Consider the following 21,026-nt stretch of genomic DNA (forward strand, 5'->3'; position numbering starts at 1 on the left):
GGCATGATGAGAGTCCGTCACCTTGTCGCAGTCCCCGGGGAGATTCGAAAGATTAGTTCACATAGTTCACCCGAAACCCTTACGCAGTTTTGCACACCGTCCATCGTTGCTTTGATCAGTCTGATCAGCTTCCCAGGAAAGCCGTTCTCGTCCATGATTTTCCATAGCTCTGTTCGGTCGATACTGTCGTATGCCGCCTTAAAGTCGATGAACAAATGATGCGTTGGGACCTGCAAGGCTGGTAGCAGGTCACTTTTTAGTGACTTGGTCACTATTTTGAAGCCACTTTTTAAAACAAAAAGTCACTAAAGTCACTATTTCTCTAAAAATAGTCACTAAAGTCACTTTTTCACTACTAAAGTAGAGTGAAAATTTTAACCAGAACGTTAACGTTAGAACACCAGGAAAACTATTGGGAAATGCCTCCAATTTCTATTAAAAATGGGGGAAAATATACCTCCTTCCCAGAAAATAAATTGTAAACCTTGGAAACTTTCCAAAGGTATTTGTCTGTGATAGATTTTGAAAAGTCTTCTAAGGATGATAAGTAAATTTAAAGAGAATTTTAAAGGATTCTAGGGATGACACCAATATATATCAGAGAAAAATACCAAAGTACAGACGACGAAAGTCTCATGTAAAATTAAGTGCTGTGAGGACCGATTTCTTCATCTCCGCTTAAATCTTAAGCCAGGATTACCTATATAGTTAAACTTGGCTTAAAACACACGAGCGTCGCTTTTGATTATTGTTTAAATTATTAGAGACGCAAAAATCAGCTACGAAACAATTTTGGAAATAATTCCAATTTAATGGAGGGTTCAATTTTCACGAGAGTTCTGAGAAGAAGTCTATGATGATTGGATGAAGATTCTAGGTCTATTTCCAATAAGAATCAAAATTAGTTCTGAAATTTTGCTTAAAAGAGCTCTAATGAAAATTCCATGAAAATCCTGTGAACTCCAAAGATGGTCTCTGCGGGTAGTTCTAAAAGAAATCTGGGATGATTTCTGAAGATACTTCCAAGAGAATTCTAAAGAGTTCGAAATAAGGATGATTTCTGATGATACTTCCAAGAGAATTCTAAAGAATTCGAAATAAATTCCGAGAATTCCAAAGGGTTCAATCTCAAAGGAAATCTGAGAAGAGTTTCAAAGTTATTCTGTGTTGGATTTTTGTTTTGAGAATTCTGAGGAAAAACTGAGGGAATTCTAAGGAGAATACGAATTGAATTTCAAATTGAATGCAGGGGAAAAGTCCAAGATTATTATAAGCATAAATTTATGTAATTTCTGAGGTTAATTGCATGGAAATTTTAAGGAGAATTCAAATTAATTTAAAATGGATTTATGGAACGAGCCTTCAGAGAGTTCCTTAAAGAATCAATAAAAAATCGAAAGTAATCTACTTTAACTTATCATCTGTTATTACTTCATGTGTGAATTTAACGATTTGCATAGTAGGAGTTGCTTAACGTCAAATATCAGACTTAAAGTGGACATTTCATACGATAGATGAGGAGTTATAGTACGGCAATGTAAAAATTGAATATACAAAGTAGAAAGCGAGCTAAGGACAATTTTGAGGAAGGTACGAATCGGGTAGTTGTTTTCGTCAGATGGCGACTTGAGTGTGAAACAATCGATAGAATTGTTTCTGCACATCGGAGGTTCATGAGGTTTCCCTTTTGCCAGTGGTGGCAGGGAAAACACCCCTCACCGTCCCTCATTAACGGTAGCTTGGTAAAGGAGATGATCTACCCGATTCGTACCTTCCTCAAAATTGTCCTTTGTTCGCTTTCTTCTTTCTATATACAAATTTCACACTGCCGGAACTATCAACTCTTAACTTTCATCTTCTCATCTATCGTATAAAATATCTACTTTAATTATGGTATTTGATGTTAAGCATTTCCAACTACGAAAATAATCTATTTCCAAGAATTTTGTTGATTGTTCTGCAAAAAATTTCAAGAATGCAATATTATTTTTGGAAAAGCTTATTTGCCTCGAAGTTTAAGAGAAGGGGCAAGGGGTAGGTCACTCCACACACCAATCTTGGGTCATCTTTTTTGTCAGTGTGCCGCAAGTAAGCCGATTGTGCCGGTCATAGAGCAAGCTGTGATCGTTTGTAAAATACCCATTCGGCAACCCGGTATTTCTGACAGCTTGAATGTTATGGTTTGAAAGCAAGAATAAATCGGAAATGGCGAGTGTGCGACATTTTGGTGTTTTGCGTTCATAGGATAATAAAAGTCCTGTATTTTAGAGTTTTATAATGCCATCAAAGGCAGAGCAGAAACCTAGCCTTTCGTGATGTAAAAAGCAACGGTCTATCAGCGGCTGAAAAGAGATCGAACCGGTGGGGAACATTGTTGGAGACCAGCTATGGAGGATGATGAATAGACTTCTGTAGTTTGTTTTGTGTGAGTTGTAGCATTATTTGAATTAAGGTTACTAATGGGGTCTGATTTACTGCCTCTTTCTCTTGAGCCCACTCTAAAACCTATCTTTCGTATTAAGATCTATAATTGAACTGCTGGTCTGAGTTCCTTTGGTATATTCAATTAGAGGATGTTCCTCAACATGCAGTTAAACAGCACGTAATGTTGTGAACCACTTCAATGACAGCACTGCTGGACAGCTCCCATTTTATTCACCACAATCCAATGCCTATGAGATTATGCCGAAGGTTTGCCAAAGATCTGCCAAAGTATCCCGAAGGTGTGCCGATGGATGTGCCCAAGCTGTGCCGAATGTAATTTCGGCACAATGTGCTGAGTGACTTACCCCTTGAGAAGGGGACTTATTCTAAAAAAGTTCTGGAGATCATTCTGAAGAAATTCTGTGAAAAGTTCTTAGCGAATTATCAAAGTTATCTACCTACATGTATCAAAATTTTAAAGATTTCGAACGCAGAATCAAATTCAAGATCATAAAAAAATGGGAATTACTATTTGCTAGTCATCATGTATAACGCAAGCAAAAAGTAAATTATTAAAATCACTGCAAATGCTCTTCACAGTAGATTCCGTTGTGAGATTCGATTAAATGAGAGGAGTTTATGAAATTTGATTTTAAGTTTAAGTTTAAGAGCCATATTAGAATTTCTAAGCTACCATATAAATGGTTACTTATTACGTTTTTACAAGTCACTATTTGGTCACTATTTCCGTAATTTTAGTCACTAAAGTCACTACTATTATATCATATGAGCACTACCAGCCCTGGACCTGGTATTCACGGCATTTCTGGAGGATTTGGTCCGTTGTCGATCGGCCGTCGATGAAGCCGGCTTGATAACTTCCCACGAACTCGGTCATTTTAGGTAATAGACGACGGAAGATGATCAGGGATAGTACTTTGTAGGCGGCATTCAAAATGGTGATCGCTCTGAAGTTCTCACATTCGGCTGACAGGCGTCTTCCGTCGTTGACGGCATCGGCTGACCGTGGCATGGTCCCCTTGGTCGATGTTGGCAATTAAGGCCACCGGCCTGAGGGAATCGTCCCTGCCGGACGATCGGGGATCATTTGCGATTAGGCTCGGAAGCCATCTTGACATCCAAACCGAGCCGTGTGATACCGTTTTATTTACAGTACGAGGTCCTGAAAATTATCATAATTCAGGGAAATTTCCGTCAGAATAATAAAAAGTAAATTACCTGAACGGAGGCAGTCCAACATCCCAGAAACCTTTACACTAAAAGGCACTGCACTTTAAGATACCGGTCTACACGGACGCCTGATTACTTCTGCTCATTAGAAGGTTTTTGTTTTAGAAGATGGCCACTCGCATGCCTTTTGCCGATCATTCTCCATTTTTAGCTTAAAGGCCCACGCACATTAGATCCGAATCGGACGCGTTGCGGCAAAGTGACAGCTAAATCTATTGTCTTACTGTCAAATTTACGTCAACGCAACGCAAACGGATCTAATGTGGGTGGCCCTTAAGGCTACGATTTTTCTCCCTTTAGGCTCTGAACCATTTGGTGGATTTTTTGTAACTTTTGGTTAAAATTTGACAGATGGAAAGTTATTGATTAACCCTGCTATCCGAGCGTGGTTATTTCTGACAGACGAGTTAAATTTTGAAAACCTTGGCTCGAAAACCGGTCGATCGATAGCACGGGGATTTTCGAACATAGAAAATAACTTTCGAAATGTCACTTTTAACCACGAGCTAAATTTAACTCGGCAAATGGTTCACAGTCTTAGTATCTGTCGTGTCGGAACTCGGAACGAAAAGAAATAACAACCACTTCGCTGCGTAGTCTACCATCAACTGCCCGTGTATTTCGTTTTCTCTTCTCTACACACTTATTCTATGCTAGGGTTTACAAGTCACTGACTGCCGTCCAGTAAATCAGAATTGCTCTGTTACGCTAGAGAGTTATCTATATTCTACATCTCCCCTCCTTCTCGATAACCTTTAACTGCACCCAATCGATAATTGCTCAAGTACGTTGGTTTCTTGCTATCTCGACGGGGTCGTTCTGGTAGTGCCATAACTGCTGTTGATCTCGATGAATCTGTTAAAACTGAACTCTCTGGGCCAAAGCTGGAATTGGTCGACGATGATTCTGGAATTTGTGGGTTGTTTCCTAGTCTTGTTTCCAGCCGCTTCAAATGGGACACATTCCGATGAAACACTCTTCCCGTTTCCTTAGAATGCAATTTGACGTCTGGGCCACAACGTTCTAATACCGTTAGCTCTTCCGGACTGAAATTAGTAGCGAGCTTATTGTCTTTCGTCATTCGTTTTGCTACCACCATGTCTCCCTCTTTAAGTGAATTGGGTTTAGCTCGTCGTTGAGAATCTGCGTACTCCGCCTCCTTAACCTTCTTTTCACGATCCCGATCTTGAATTTCCTCAACTAGCTTCAAACCTGAATGTGGAACCGCTGGTAGCTTATCGCGCAAAACTCTCCCAAACATTAATAGCGATGGCGCAACTTCTGTCGTTGAATGGGGCGTGGAATTGTACATGAGCAAATACATCCTTAAATCCCACTTCCAGTCTGAACCCACGGTTTCCTGGCTTATCTGCAATCTCTTCTTTAATGCTCGATTAGCTCTTTCCACTTCCCCGTTGGCTTGTGGCCAGTAAGGGGTAGTTTTCCGTAGTTCCACTGCATATTCCTTACAGAAAATGTGTAGTGCCTCACTCACAAACTGTGGACCATTGTCCGTTTTGATTGACTCCGGAATGCCGTATCGACAGAAAATTTCATGGAGAGCTTGAACCGTAAGTTTAGCCGTTATTTCCTTCATAATAACTACTTCAACAAACCTGCTGAAATAGTCTACTATTACCAATAAGTTATGGCCTGACGGAAGCGGTCCCATAAAATCTACCGCAATATGCACCCACGGTTTGTCGGGCATCTTTGTTCGCACTGATGGCTCTGGTGGCCCTGTCGATGAAACCAGAACGCATTCCTTGCAGGATTTTACAAAATGTTCCACCTGGTAATCCATACTCGGCCACCACACCTTCTGTCGCAATTGTCGTTTCATTACTACCATACTGGGATGACCTTCATGACCCAGCTCCAATACTCGCTGGCGTAACGTATTTGGAATGACAATTCTGTCACCTCTGCAGAGTACGGTTTGAAAGGCTTAGACAGATCAATAACTTCTTTTATTTGCTCGTCCTTATGTGATTCAGCGACTATTTCCTCCGATGCAATTGCTACTGGAGCTGGCATTTTGATCAGCATTTGTATATATTTTTCTCCTCCAATATCAAACGGCTGCGATTCAGGCAAGGAAAGTCTGGAAAGTGCATCTGCTAAATTCGTGATTCCGGGTTCATAAACTACCTCGTAATTGAATGACTGCAACCGAAGTACCCATCGAGCACAGGGCTTGGATCGATGACCGAAAAAAAAATGGAGAGGTTTGCAGTCTGTTACCAACTTAAACTTTGTACCAAGCAAGTAAAGTTGAAAATGTTCAACTCCCCAAACAAGTCCCAGTGCCTCCCGCTCGGTTTGAAAATACTTGCGTTCAAGATCAGACAAAGATTTACTTGCATATGCTATAACTCGTCTTACTCCATCAGCAGATTCCTGAAGCAGAACCGCTCCTAATCCGAATGGACTAGCATCAGTAACGAGAATACTTTTATCCTTAGGATCAAAAAACCCAAGATATTGGATGTCGGACACTGCTGATTTGATTTCATCAAATGCTACTTGCTCCTTTGATGTCCATTCGAATTTCTTTCCAGTCCTCAGTAAAGCTCGCAGTGGGTCTGTTTTTGAAGCCAAGTGAAGTATAAATCGACCTACATAGGTTACTAGACCTAAGAAACTTCTCAGCTCCGCTACGTTTGCAGGTTCTCGAAATTGTTTGACTGCTGTTACCCGATTTTCTGTTGGTTTAATGCCTTCCGTAGATAAGTGATGCCCGAGAAATTCCAAACTATCAACGTTAAAAAGACACTTCTGCTTATTTAACAAGACGCCATATTCCTTAAAACGTCCTAGCAACGCCTCAACCCTCATGTCATGCTCTTCTTGAGACCTTCCGGAAATCACCACATCATCCAAGTTGTTGTTTACCCTTCGAGACCTGCCACGATCGTTTCCATAACCTTCTGGAAGATTTCAGGTGCGCAACTAATACCAAACATTAGGCACTTTGCATTCACTATGTAAACGTAAAATTTAATTATTTTGCACCCGATTCCAGATGTATACTCATTCATTAATTTTCAGCTATATCCCCTCATTCGTGACGCCATTTGAAAAACCACCATCACGAACAAATTGCTGATTCCAAATTTTCATCAACTATTTCGGAAAATGCTTCCTTGTTTCGTTAAAAAAAAACTCACCTTCCACGTATCACGCCGAACAATTTCCACTGCCAAAAACACCATGCAACTATAAGCAACCGGAACAATTTTAATCCTCGTCGTCAAAATGTCGTGTCGGAACTCGGAACGAAAAGAAATAACAACCACTTCGCTGCGTAGTCTACCATCAACTGCCCGTGTATTTCGTTTTCTCTTCTCTACACACTTATTCTATGCTAGGGTTTACAAGTCACTGACTGCCGTCCAGTAAATCAGAATTGCTCTGTTACGCTAGAGAGTTATCTATATTCTACAGTATCGTTCGAGTGTTTTGCAGCGGTACTAACCTTCTCGCTGCTGTGTGTTGCCTTCTGCTCGGCCTACTGTCTTTGATATTAAAATACGTGTACTTTTCCAAACAACAACCACTCATACAGACGAAAATCCGGATTGTAACCAACTGGTTACAAGATGGAAGTTTCTACCTGTATCTAATATGTATTAATTTAATTCTTTTAGATGAAATGTATGCCCGAAATTCAGCTGCAGGATAGTTTGATAGCCTTAGCACATAGAAAAATCCGTGATTTGTGGGTGTATTTTTTATTAAATAAATAAAGAACACTGAAAAAGCTTGTGTAAATAATCAATTGGTTCCGAATTGATATAACCAAAACTAACTTCATTTAAAAAATAAATAAATAATACTTTTATTAAAATTAATTAAATTATTATTTAGTTAAACAGAGACACAATTATTCAAGTTTCGAGTTCATTCCTTTCGATTAGAATTAAAGTTAAATCTTGATTGACTTCGAATAAAAAATTGTTCTGGATAAATGCTTTCTTACTTTCTTTTGTCTACAAATATTATAAGCATGACAAGTTATAACCTGACTTAATTTTTATTCCTAAGTCTGAGATTTCACTGATGATGAAATATTCAGAATCTAAAAATAATCTATTTACAAAATTCATGGAATTACCTAACTCTGAGCATCTTCTTATTTTGAGATGCTTAAATTTATGACATCCGGGCGCTATGTGATTTCATTACAAAAATCATGAACAAAGGATCATTGCTTGTTCATGGTCAGTACGCTTTTAAGGCTCTCCCAATTGACGTCCCAATCGTTGCTATGGAATAAATATACTCAAATTTATTGTTTCACCATTAAAATAAAAGCAAGGCTCAATGTTATATTATTGTTCACAGAAAAAATGTACCCAAAAGCGAGTTTTTAATTTAACCATACACGGCGAATGAGAACGGCCCAAATTTGAGTTTAGTTCACTCATAATCGCCAAAAGTGCAGGAACTCAGCGATGAGTAAAATTTATCTCATGGTTTCCTGTGGAAAACCTAAAAAATCTGCCTGAAAATGAGGAAATTGACGGAAGTTTTATTCAGTCTCGGAGTAGTACCAATAGACTGAGTGAATCTAATCTTTACTGTTCTCAAATTCGGGAATTTTCCCCTGGAAAAACCTGGGAAAACATGAGGCAAATTTACTCACCGCTGAGTTCCTGCACTTTTGGCGATTATGAGTGAACTAAACTCAAATTTGGGTTGTTCTCATTCGCCGTGTTACTTTTTTTTCATGGAATTGCTACAAATATACAAACTTAATAAAATAATATTATAATATGAAATCAGTGACCCTCGACTCAATCGAAAATGATACGGAGCATTATTTGTCTACTATTGCATGTTATAACGGTTGTCAAATAATTGCAACACAGAAACCACCATCAAGATAGCTCTATAACATGTTATAACTCTGTAGTCTGAACGTACTATAAGCCAGAAATTAAATGTATTATATCTATTTAATTTCTATTTCAGCTAACCTGTCCGAAGCACGCAAAAGAGCACGACGATTCTCAGTTCGAGGCAGAGGAAATCTCACTGCTCCGTGATGTAAAGCAAGCTGGAACTAATTCCACGATTGTTCCGCATGGTGCCACTATTGAACTCAAACTGGACATTAAAGTAGAGGATACAATGCTGCAGGAACAGAAATATCAAGTTCCAAATAATGACCCAGGCAGAGCATTCGCCACCACATTGGTAAGTGCTTGTCAGCTTAAATTTTGCTGGATTTGTAAAGTTTGTCCATTAAATAATCATACGCCCCCACGCAAACCAACAAACACCATCGGGTAGGGTAAATTCTCCCATTCCCGATACGCCTTTTTAATAGAAACTAAGCGATCGATTCAACCTCTGGTGGTGAATAGAAGAACGCCAACATAGGAAGCGGAACACTTTTTCACTTTTCCTGATAAATTGGTTCATCTGAGGTGCTCCAAAACTTGATTTACAGTTGAAAAATTTAATTCTGTATCGTTTTTACAAGGATCATGCTGGTGTTCAGGAATATTTTTGTTGAGAAAAATGGACAGTGTACTCAACAGATGGCGGTAATGTTTTAGCGACGATGTTTTACAGTGAGAAATATGACACTATGTTTGTCTGTGGTATAGGTCTGTGGTATAGGTATAATTCTATAGGACCATGGTTATTGTAAGAAGGGTAAAATCATGCTGAAAGCGGAGGGTTCAGTCAGATCAACTCTGTTTTTGGGCTGGTTCAGTTTAAAACAGTGAAAGCTAACCGTTAACTTCATTCCAGTTTCACATACAGCATCCGCAGGGTGGTAAATCGAAGGAAGTTGGAGCTGAAGATGCTGAAGGTCTTAACAATGGAATCAAAGTCAAAGAAGAATTCCTAGAAGATGAAGATATTATTCTAACTGAACATCAGACTGCATCGGAATCTTCGGAATGTCATGAAATTCCCAGCGATCGGAACGAGTCCCTTGTGCGCCATGAAGCTGCTGTTAAGATCTATTGGTGCTCAATTTGTGGACTATCCTTTGGCAACGCAAATAAAAAGAGTTATCACACGGTTAGATTAAGCATTTCTTGGTAGAGCAACTGGAAAATTGTAACTTGTTTTTTTTTACAGATCGCATGTCATTCTGAGCCACGATATAAATGTTCTGTTTGTCGAAAGATGTTTCATTTCGCTAACTTTCTACGTCGCCATGAGAAAAGCTGCTCAGAACTGCGGTGCAACAAATGTGGTATCAAGTTTCATAAACGTTGTCTGTTACATAAGCATAATATTGAGAAGGTATGTAATGAGTGGAGGGTTCAATTACCATTGAAATCGACTAGTACTATGTTTTCGAGCTGATGCAGTTCATAAATGCATTGAAGGGTAACCGTTAACTTTATTTCAATTTAACATACAGCATCTGGATGATGGTAATCCGAAGGACGTCGAAGCATCTGGAGAATAGTAAAACGGAATCTGCGGAATGTCATGGAGTTCCTAGCGATCGAAACGAGTCCCTTGTGCGTCATGAAGTCATGGATGTCCATTCAAAGCTAGCCAAGAGAAAAACTCATTCAAAACGCAAAAAGTAATTTTCGGATTGTATCGAACCCCGTAGATCAAAGATAATAAGACTGACTAGACGTTTGTTACCTGAAACATGTTTACTAAATGTATTTCATGTGTAGAATGCATCAATGTTCATCCTCAGGTTCATCTTGCCATTTTGATATGCACAAATTTGACATAAGTCCGGAATAATTCGAAATTTGGGCGTAATTGCTTTTGTAAATAATGGCTTCAATCACCGATTTCTCGCGAACAAAAGCTCGATTTAGCAAACAAAGTATACCAAGTGCTAGAAGATTCTCTGCCGTACCTGATAGCGTTGTTATTTTGCGAGATGGAACTAATGACGAGTGATGATCCTATTTTATCAACCCCGTTTTTAAAAGTCTATTATAATGTTCTACGAAACCCATGTGCTTCTGCAGTGGTCTTATTGCAATAAAGTATACCTCAAACATCCATCTTGAACTTCAATGCGAAAGATTTGGAATTACGGTTATGTGAAATTATTGGAAGATTAAAGTCTCATGCGCGAAGGGGCAGATAAAATCGGGTCATAACTGTGTTCGCGTTAAGTTGGTTATTGAAGTCATTGCTTACAAATACAGTTACACTCAAATCTCATGAACTGATGGAAGTGTCATATAACTGAAACTTCTTTCAGTTAGTAGACTTTCAATTGAAAGTCTTTCGGTAAACGAACGTCCGTTCTATGATTTTAAGTAAAAATGAAGTATTTAATACATTTGTTAGTATTAGTTAAACAAATATATTCATAAATCTTTGTTCAGTTTGTCTATATTGTGAAAATTCTGCTAAATGTATCAATCTAGGTGTAAGCAAGGTGAGTACATATGTATTATAATAGGTATCATAGGTGTTCTAATGTGTCGAATTCATGATTCGACATCTTAGATTTTTTATGGAGGAGCGAGTGAATTTGTTTAGAATTAACTCTATACCGCACTTTTCTCTCCCGCGATCTCCTCGCCATTCAACCAAAAAATTTGACAAATGCTAATAGGACCTTTGTTTCATCTCGTGTTTCAAGTGGAATGGAAAAACTAAAACTCATAATAGTTGGTTTGAAATACTATACCAATATCATCATGAAGCTTTAGTGTGATAATTTATTAGCTAGAGAAAGTCCTATGGATCAAACATTTTACCAGGAAGTAAGAGGTAAGAAAGTTTCATTTACGATGCCTGTAAATACACGTGGAGAATAGAAGAACTATGAAAGTGATGATGGCTTAAAAAATTTCTATGGGGAAGTATACGAGTGCAATCTTAAAATGCTTTTATTTTGCAAATGGAGCATTTTATTTAAATCTGGTTGCTGCTACAGTGGTAGAAAAGCTGAAATTTATGTACATATACGCCTAAAAATCTGAAAAGACATTTTTTTCTGTATTAAATGTCTATTGAGTAGTCCTTAAGTTTTCTACTAACGTAGAAAACAAGATTTAAATGGAATGCTCCATTTGCAAAATAAAAGCATTTTAAGATTGCTCTCGTATACCTCACCGTGTAAAATTTTAAAACCATCATCACTCTCATAGTTCTTCTATTCTCCACGAGTGCCAACTATGATATGCCAATCGCGAACCTCTTATGGAGTGACGAATTAATTGCGATTCCAGGAGTGCACCAAGGCAAAAGCTTAATCAAAATTCAAAGGGGGAGGGGTGTGTTTTGCATGTATAACTTTTCCGCGTTTCGGTTTGGTTAAACGGGACCCACCCCATCGCTGGTTGCTTGCTGCAGGACCAAGTGCCACGCCGTCCGAAGCGGTCCGAGCAGAGGCACGACAGCAGCGCCGTTTTATGTCTTTTCAGGTTCAAGCAGAACGATGGGCAGCGTTGCCACATTTTTTTTTCTAATTTCAATCTGCATTTTTGTCGGCTATTGAAGCTAGAGAGGAGCGGATTCAAATCAAAATGCGTTGACAACCTGTGCCTAGGTGGTTTCTAGCAACACTGCCAAGCCAATCAAGAAAGGCGCTGCTCGATTGGCTCTGGTTTTGGAAACCAGCCAGTCCGCTCCTCTCTTATACTAGGCCCTCTCTAATTGAAACGATACACTCAAAAAATTTATCACATATCTAATGGATGAAAACCATGTGAACTTCACATAGCTTTCATGTGATCACATAGCTAAAAATCCCACCACAAAATCACATAAATATTATGAGGCCGATGAAATTCATATGAAAAATCATATAAAATTAACGTGATCCCATAAATGTTATGTGAAATTCAGATGAATTCCATTAATTTTGTTTATGGATGAAAATCATTTGCGTTTCCAATGGAAGCTACATGAAAACTATTTTCGGTGTATGAATTTGTTGTTGAGGAATGATTGATGATGTTGTTGAATTTGTTCAGAAAACGGCTCGAACGATATTACACACAAAAAATAATCACTACTAAAATTAAAAAAAATCATTGGTAGATTTAAAAGTTTTCGTTGGTTCTTTTTGGTAGAAATCAAATCAAAAGTTTACCCTTTCGTTAATTTTAAAAGTTGATGCTTTTGAATCAAATTGTAGAACTGTCAAAAGGAAAACCAATGCTTTCAAAATGAAGTGCAAACTGTTTCAGTTCGAAAAGAGTTGTTTTTATTATGACAATATATTTTTTATATTAAATTTTAAATATTATCATATTAATGATTTTCAAAATTAAGAAAAGTAGCCAAACTAATGTTTGTATCATATTTAAAACATAAATTTATTCATTTATTTTATAAAAAAAAAACAAAGAAAACAAAACATATTTTATGTTTCCAGTGCAGATTGTGCCCTAGCCCTATTAGGAACCAAAGGAAGGCTAATCCTACTGATCATCGTCCTGAGTCATCTAAGTGGCATGGGTTGAGTCAGATTCTTGTCCGTCTTGTAATGGTCGAAGTATTGAGTCGAACCTAAACTCCACGGTCATTTCGAAGCATTCCTCGTATTTCCATCCTTTAAGACAACGACATACAATACAATACAGTGATCACTTGACGCCGCAATCCCAGTACTACTCAATGGGAACGGCATTCTTGAAGACATCTTTCAGCTGGAGGTTCACCAACACCAAAACAGTGAGCTGGTGGATAATTCCCTGTACACCATTGTCTTGTAAGTTCATATGTTCTACGCCCACGTACGTTTGGTGGTCACTTTCCGGAATGATGGGTTAGGTGCCATGTAACAGGGTTTGTTGTAAGGATAGTCTTTTTCGGTCGAGACGCTTCACTCTGTTACGGGATTTGTTAGCCGGAACCAGAGAGAATAGGTAGAGAGGCGAAGAGTGAAAAACCGTGGAAATGGCAGCACTCTTTTTATTATGATTCCATCCTACAAGTTCTGGCAACTGTTTCTGAAGGGCACACTTCAAGTGACTTTTTTCAACCATCTATTTGTGTTGTTTTTACCCGTGTCAGAATTGTTTTTTTATCGTTATTAAAATTTAATGATTGCTGATAATGAAGTGCGTTGCGAGTTTTTGTAAAAACCAGTATGTGAGTGGATACAAAAACATAACTTTCTTTCGATTTCCGAAAAATGAGGAAAACAGGCAGAAGTGGATTCTGGAGGAACTGCATGTTTGATTGAATTCCATGTAGGAGGCATTATCACGACGTGTGAGAAGTTTTTTGTTTCTCTCAAGGGGGTTAACCCTCTCTTTCCCCCCGCACAGGTGAGCCATAATTTTCCGGTTCGTCTCAAGTTTGTTGTCAATAGTTAGTACATACAAAGCATATTTATGCATTAAAACAACATCTGACAAATATAATATAAATCATGCACCTCATTAAAAAAAAAACTAGTTTTATTTCTGATTCGAAACATCGTAAGTTTTTGGATTTGAGCGCTGTCAAAAAGAACCGAATTCCGTGATTGCAACCGGTGAGTCGGTTTGTTTGACAGCGTTCGGTAATACTTGGGTAAACCGATGTTCGGTTATTCCTGCTTGAATTGACTTTTTGTCAACCAAGTTTTTTCGGTTAGTTTGACAGGTTGTGGGAAAAGAAACTTTAACGAACACTCGGTTCTTTCTTTTTGAACCGAACAGACTACCGAGCGTTCAGCAGATAAAAACTCGGTTGAAATTGAACCGAGTTCGGTACTATTTTCTAAGTGTGTATGCTTCTGCAAATTTTACAAAAAATTGATCTTTATACTAAAAGAATATAGAAATAAATATCCTGAATATTACTACATTTTAAATTCAAGCATTACTTTTTATTTCTTCATGTATTTTTCTCATCCTAAAAAGTTTTCTTCCAAATATATTCGCAGCGATTACAATACTTGCCTTCACCAAATTGGGGAACATCAACTTTTGTTTATTTTGTTCGATAGGATACCAGTTTGACGGTTCGATAAGGTTTTTTTTGCTTCACACTCTTCGCCTCTCTACCTATTCTCTCTGGCCGGAACCATCCGATGTAAGCGCTTGTTTGTCAAGTATAAGCGTACCTACAATGATAACATAAATATAATCGATCCTAAGAAAAAGAATTTTCCAACTCACCTACATGCCCTGTTGCAGTGGCTGAATCACAATCGATCACCGGAGGTAGCTTCCGAACACCGAATTAACTCATTAAAAAAAAAATAAAATTCCGTGGAACGATTTTTTTTCTCGTCTCGTCAAGTCTACGGCAAATAATGTAGGGTTCAGTGTTGCCAAAAACGTTACTATGAAGAAGTATTTTTGACAGTTGAACAACTTTTATTTTAAAAAAATGCACTTTTAAAATTACAAGTCAGAAGTGAAAGATAAACTTTCAAACCAAAGATATAGCTTTCATTTTGAAAATTTTCACTGTTAAAATTACGAAATTTGGGAAACTTTTATTTTGTTTTTGCATTATTTTTATAGCAACAATTTTTGTTCCTATAGGAAAACTTTCAAAGGGGGTATCCATCGAGGCAGGCTTGCTTCCACTCACTTGCTATAAAAATATTATTTTCTGAATTTTGAAATCATTAGATGTTATAATCATATTTTGTACTTGCTAGATACAAGAAGAGGTTGAAATGCAAGTGCTTGACACATGAAACATTTTAAATTCGCTTTCAGATAGTCACAATCAGCGATTTTACGACTCGCGAGCGCTCACTCTGAGTGAATGCTCACAAATCATAAAATCGCTTATTGTAACACTCTGGTAGCAAAATTGACAGGTTTTATGAGTCAGACACTTGCCTTTCATCCTCTTCTTGTATCTTACAAGCACAAAATATCATTATAACATCTAATTATTTCAAAATTCAGATAATCATTTTTTTATAGCAAATGAGTGGAAGCAACCCTGCATCGAGGTATCCGTCGCCAGCGCATTGACGTAGATTTTCATCTGCTGGTCTATGCAGGAGAACATCAAAATCGTTGCGAAAAATCACCGGCATACATAGGAAATATCTACCCTGTGGGGTAAAAACCGATTAACACCCGATACTCAATTCTAGGTCCGAAGCGAAGACAACATATCAAAAAGACTGGCAACCCTTCTATTTTCTCATACGAACGCTATGAGACAGGTAGAATCGCGTCGTCTGCCGCTCAAAGGTAAATGCTTCGAACGAATTTGATAGCAAAGATTACATCCTCAGAAGAAAGGTTTGTGTATTTGCTCATTTTTCTATGCGTTGCTTCCACCTTCACTCAAGCGCAGCGCTACTGTATCTATCGCTTGGATTCTGGCAAAGTTGCCAGTCTTCTTGATATGATGTCTTCGTCCGAAGGCAACGCTGCCAACCATTACCCCGGAAGCATCAATGCAGCCGACACTGCCGAAGCCCAAGAAGAGGAGGACGACGAAGACACAACTGCCAATGTTTCCGGTGAGTATGATTCTCATCCGAACTTCAAACCCATCATCGATCTACCGTACGACGAGGAATATTAAAGAACAAATATTCTTCGTTCGCTCCAAGCTCCTGCAGATGGTTCAGAAATAGTGGAAGGAAAGTGGTCTTGGCGATCTGAAGATTCTCAAGAGTAAATCCGATCCAACCAAGTACAGGATCAGCGCTATAGACTTTGTAGACGAGAAACCGAAGAACGAACCATGCTCCGAATATAATAAATAGTGGAATTTACGTATTCTTGGCAACCTAAGCAGCGACCATCTTTCTATAGCCTTTTTCTCTCAGGAACGCACACATATGCAGTATTGGTTTGTTTACACTCTTTTGCTCTCAGCTGCTCTAACAATTTCAGTCGATATAATTGGCGTTGACGGCGACTCTGTAGCTCTTTACTCCTATGAGAAAATCCATAAGCAAACGTCAGACTGTGCGTGAAACATGGCGGACTTTGTACTATCCTTTCACTCCACCGAAAATTCCCATAAGAAACTGTCTACATTTGCTGGAAGAGCAAATTTTTCGACAGTGCCGTCAACGCCAATTAATTATATGATGTGAATAGTAGCTATACTGAAGATCCGCGAGATGTCGCCCCTTCAGTGGTAGGAAAATCTTTTTTGCAGTATGGAGAATATCAAAAAATCCACGATTTGTGACTAAACATGCTTTCACAGAAGGAAACAAATAAACGAGTGTTTACTTTATCACCACTCATGCCCCATATACCGCTCACTTTTGCAAAAAAACAGCTATTTTTTCGGATCAATCGTACTCTGTTTATACATTTGTAAACATACGTAAACTTCAAAAACCCTAAATTTTCATTTGGTTTCATTACTTTTGCTGACGTACGTCTTATTGCTGAGAAAAAGTTTTTGGTCAGTTTCTTGATCGACGAAAATGTCAAACGTCACGCGATGTTATTGTTTTGGCTAAGATGTCGATGTTTTCAATTTAAGTAAATAATTCTTTGTTTATGTGATGTTTCGGGCTAAAATTAGCACAGGTAGGTAGATTTGAGTGTCTTATTTATGATTAATACAAGTGCGGAGACGAACCAGCCCAGGGGCTGAAAGTCTCCTTAATAAAGATATAAAAAAAAAAAAAAAAAAAAATGATTAATACAAAGATTCATGACAACCAATGGGTTTTTACATACATCTGCGTCGAAATGTATTGAGCGGTTTTCAGGGCCGCTAAAAATTTATTGAGAACCAATTCACGCTCGCTATCCTTTCACTTTGTCTTGTTTAGGATGACTCCAACTGCAAAGAAGAAGGGATATTCTGCAAAGGCTATGGAAATGGCAGTAGACGCAGCAAAACGTGGGATGTCCATACGGCAAGCTACTGCTCACTACGGTGTTCCGGCAGGAACTTTACGCGATAAACTACGACATAAATATTGTAAGAACAAACCCGGGCCGTCAACTATTTTGACATCGGATGAAGAAACCCGGATAGTGGATTGGATGACCCATGCCGCACGCTCTGGTTTCCCAATCACTGAAAAGCACCTAAAACTGAGTGTAGCTCAGTTTGTGAAATTAACAAATAAAAATACCCCTTTCAAGAAAGGAATATCCGACAAAAAATGGTTCAAGCTCTTCATGCAACGGCATAAACAAATTTTGCAATGGAAGCCGAGCATCCTTGCGAAATATCGAGCTACCGTGGCCGAACCACAAATCTGTCAGTGGTTTAAAGAAGTGCGTGATTATCTGAAAGAGGAGGGATTCGAATATTTACTGGACAACCCCAACCGGATCTTCAACCTTGACGAAACCGCGTTTGAATTAGTCGTGAGAAATCAGAAATGCTTGGCATCGAAGAACATCAGACACCTGCATTCTATCTACGCCAACAATGATAAAGAAAGTTACACCGCACTGTTTACTGCTAGCGCCGACGGCCACCTACTCCCCCCACTGGTGCTATTCCCCTACAGAAGCCGGCTCCCTGGAGAAATTGTTAAAAGTGCTCCACCAGATTGGGGGATTGGAAAAACCGCGAGCGGGTGGATGACAATTGTGATGTGAATTGTGAATTGTGAATTGAAGTAATGCATTTTATGATTATCTTAAGAACATTTTTCAGCCGTGGCTCGAGAAAGAAAAAAATACCACTTCCGGTCATCTTATTCGTAGATGGTCATAAAAGCCACACTACTCTGATGAACGCTGAATTTTGTCACGACCATCAAATAATCCTAGTGGCACTTTTCCCAAACTCGACGCATCTGACTCAACCCCTTGACGTCAGTTTTTTTGGGCCTCTTAAAAAGCACTGGCATGAACAAGTGCTGAGTTTCCGCATACAGAATATGTATATCGCCAATTTCTAAACCTGAAATATGTCCTCTTATGATGCAAGCTTTACTCAATTTTACTAATAAAGAGTCAGTCGTTCGAAGTGGATCCATGCGGAGTGGAATTTATCCGTGGTGTCCCGATGCCGTTGATTATTCATCTTTACCATTAAGTGCCAATGTTGATGGGTCGTCTGGTACACCACCAGATTCCTCAGAAGTAAAACTAATAAGCCTACTGGAGAGCAGACTAACCGTACAACAGATTACCGAATTTTGAATCCAACAGAATTCGCTCCTATGGCAAGGAAACATAACTGATACTAACCTGTTCTACTTCTGGAGGAATTTGAAAACCAGCTGCAGCGTCTTCAGCAGTGACAATCAGTCTTTGGAAGCACTTGAGCACAGCGATGGGAATCTTGTCCAACCCGTAGAAGCAAATCAACACAGGAGTAAGGTTTTCGATAGTGGCACCCAACCCATTTTTGTGGATGAACTAAGTGATGACGAAAGTGTTTTTCGAAGATATGCTAATGACGGTATGTTATTTAGATTAAACTTTTTTGAATTATATAGCTGAATGAACGATTGTTCTTCTATCCCACAGATTGTGATCCTAATATGGCCAACAAATACGCAACGCAGAAACAGTTGTTCGGTCAGTTACCATCTAATGATGATAGGCTTTTAAAAATGTCAGAGCCTCATGGTGATAGCGACAAGGAAAATGATACGGATAACACAGCGGCATTTAATTAATCCTTCAACTACCCAAATCCTATTAAATCGGTGCAAAGAAAGCGAGTAACATTGCGTCCACCTACTGTTGCCACTAGCAAGGAATTTGCCTTGTTTATGGATGCTAAAGTTAAGGAGAAGGAAAAGGTGGAACACGACAAACAGCAGAAACGAAGAGAACGTGAAATAAAAAAGGCGGAGAAACTTGCAGAAAAAGAGAATAAGAAAAGAAAAAACAAAATTCGTCGACCAAAAGTTCAGACAGGAATGCAAACGTAAAGGATTAAACCAAAGATGAATACTTAAACTGTATAATGAAAATTGATATTATAAGTGTTACAGCAATGAAATAAAATGTTACAGAAACTCTAACTATTCTTCCATCTAAAGAAAGAAAAGAAATGAAAATACCATCAATTAAAATTGAGCGGAAAATTGGATAAAAATTGAACGATAATTGGAACACCTGATCTTGCCGTGAGCGGTAACTGGTACAGGTAAGTATTTTTATTTTTATATATTTTTTTTATTTTTATCTATAGATTAAGATGTTTTTCTGATTTTTATCGCATAGTATCTGGATTGAAATAACGAATAATGCTAAAAACATTTAAAAACATACTAATGTTTTTTTTTTGTGAATTTTCAAACATAAACATTGGCTTAAATGAGTGGAAATTGGTTCATTGATGGTACTCGTGCAATTTTTGTGCATCTAAAACTGCCCTTTAAAGACGATAATGAATAAAAACTGAAAATTTTCATGCATTTTCAAATGGTTTCCTACCATTCCCATACATTCGAAAGTGACTGACCCTCTGTATGTGGATGATATCAAAAACAACAAAACATGATTAATTGTCAAAAACTGTTTTAAAACGCTTTTACAAAGCACCAAACTTCTCTAGTGAGAGCGACTATTGTGGGCAACACCTTTTTATTCGGCAACCTTTCTGTTTGAGCTGCGTGTTAAACAGCTGTGCTTTCATCGGCAACTTTTTTTTTTTTTTAATGCGTTTATTTTTCCAGGCTCATTTGCCGTAGCTTTGCGGAGCCGATATTCATCGTTTGGGTACAAAATTACTTAAAACTAACGTTAGTAAAGCGGGGTACGATTACTCGCGGCTATCTCGAGGTTTAGGGGTAACAAATTGTAACAAATGGCAGGGTGGGGATTGGGAACACAAGGTTTGGAGAGCAATGTGCTCTTGATCTAGAACTAAGCGACATACTGGAGAAAAAGACAAACATGGGGGTACACCGATGGAGACCTAGCAACTTGAGAGAACACAAGATGACACTAACTACTAAAGCCTCAGATCGATCCGTTTTAAAAACACATAAATTAAATTAAAATATTTGAGATCTTGGCTCGCCAAGATGTCTCTAACGGGCCGCATAGGTTGTTTTCCTCGGGCCCTGAGGGATGCGGATAACTCGGATCTAGCAACACAATGTAGGGTGCATGACCAAAGCACGTGGTCGATATCGTGATAATCACTACCACAAGCGCACAAATTGCTGCCTGCGAGCCCGATTCGGAAGAAATGCGAGTCTAACGAGTAGTGATTGGACATGAGCCTTGATATGACACGTATAAAGTCACGGCTCATGTCCAATCCTTTGAACCATGGCTTGTTCGACACCTGTGGGAGAATAGAATGTAACCATCTTCCCAGATCACTCTCATTCCATTTTTGTTGCCAGTTGGTGAGGACGTGCTGACGGGTAATTGAGAAAAATTCCGCAAAGGCGATTTGTCGATCAAAAATATCGCCTTCCATAGCGCCCACCTTAGCTAGCGAGTCCGCTTTCTCATTACCCGGAATTGAGCAATGAGATGGGACCGAAACTAAAGTTATAGCACAGACAAACAGACATAACACTC

General features: G+C 38.6%; 1 protein-coding gene and 1 pseudogene across 1 annotated transcript in view; both read left to right on the forward strand.

Moving 5' to 3' along the window:
- Nucleotides 1-10,918, forward strand: part of LOC135710084 (zinc finger protein 91-like) — a 39,840-nt gene extending 28,922 nt beyond the window's left edge. Inside the window, exons 10-13 of the mRNA XM_065232553.1 lie at nucleotides 8,653-8,877; nucleotides 9,442-9,717; nucleotides 9,778-9,945; nucleotides 10,067-10,918. Coding sequence (XP_065088625.1) covers nucleotides 8,653-8,877; nucleotides 9,442-9,717; nucleotides 9,778-9,945; nucleotides 10,067-10,114 — 717 coding nt within the window. The 3' untranslated portion in view covers nucleotides 10,115-10,918. The remainder of the gene's footprint in view (nucleotides 1-8,652; nucleotides 8,878-9,441; nucleotides 9,718-9,777; nucleotides 9,946-10,066) is intronic.
- Nucleotides 10,919-17,345: 6,427 nt separating this feature from the next.
- On the forward strand, nucleotides 17,346-19,417 carry LOC135710051 (uncharacterized; annotated as a pseudogene).
- Nucleotides 19,418-21,026: the final 1,609 nt, after the last annotated feature.

This window comes from Ochlerotatus camptorhynchus, unplaced genomic scaffold, assembly GCF_037179485.1.
Source record: "Ochlerotatus camptorhynchus isolate MF236.1 unplaced genomic scaffold, CSIRO-AGI_Acam_v1.1 ptg000370l, whole genome shotgun sequence".
Taxonomy (NCBI): Eukaryota; Metazoa; Arthropoda; class Insecta; order Diptera; family Culicidae; genus Ochlerotatus; species Ochlerotatus camptorhynchus.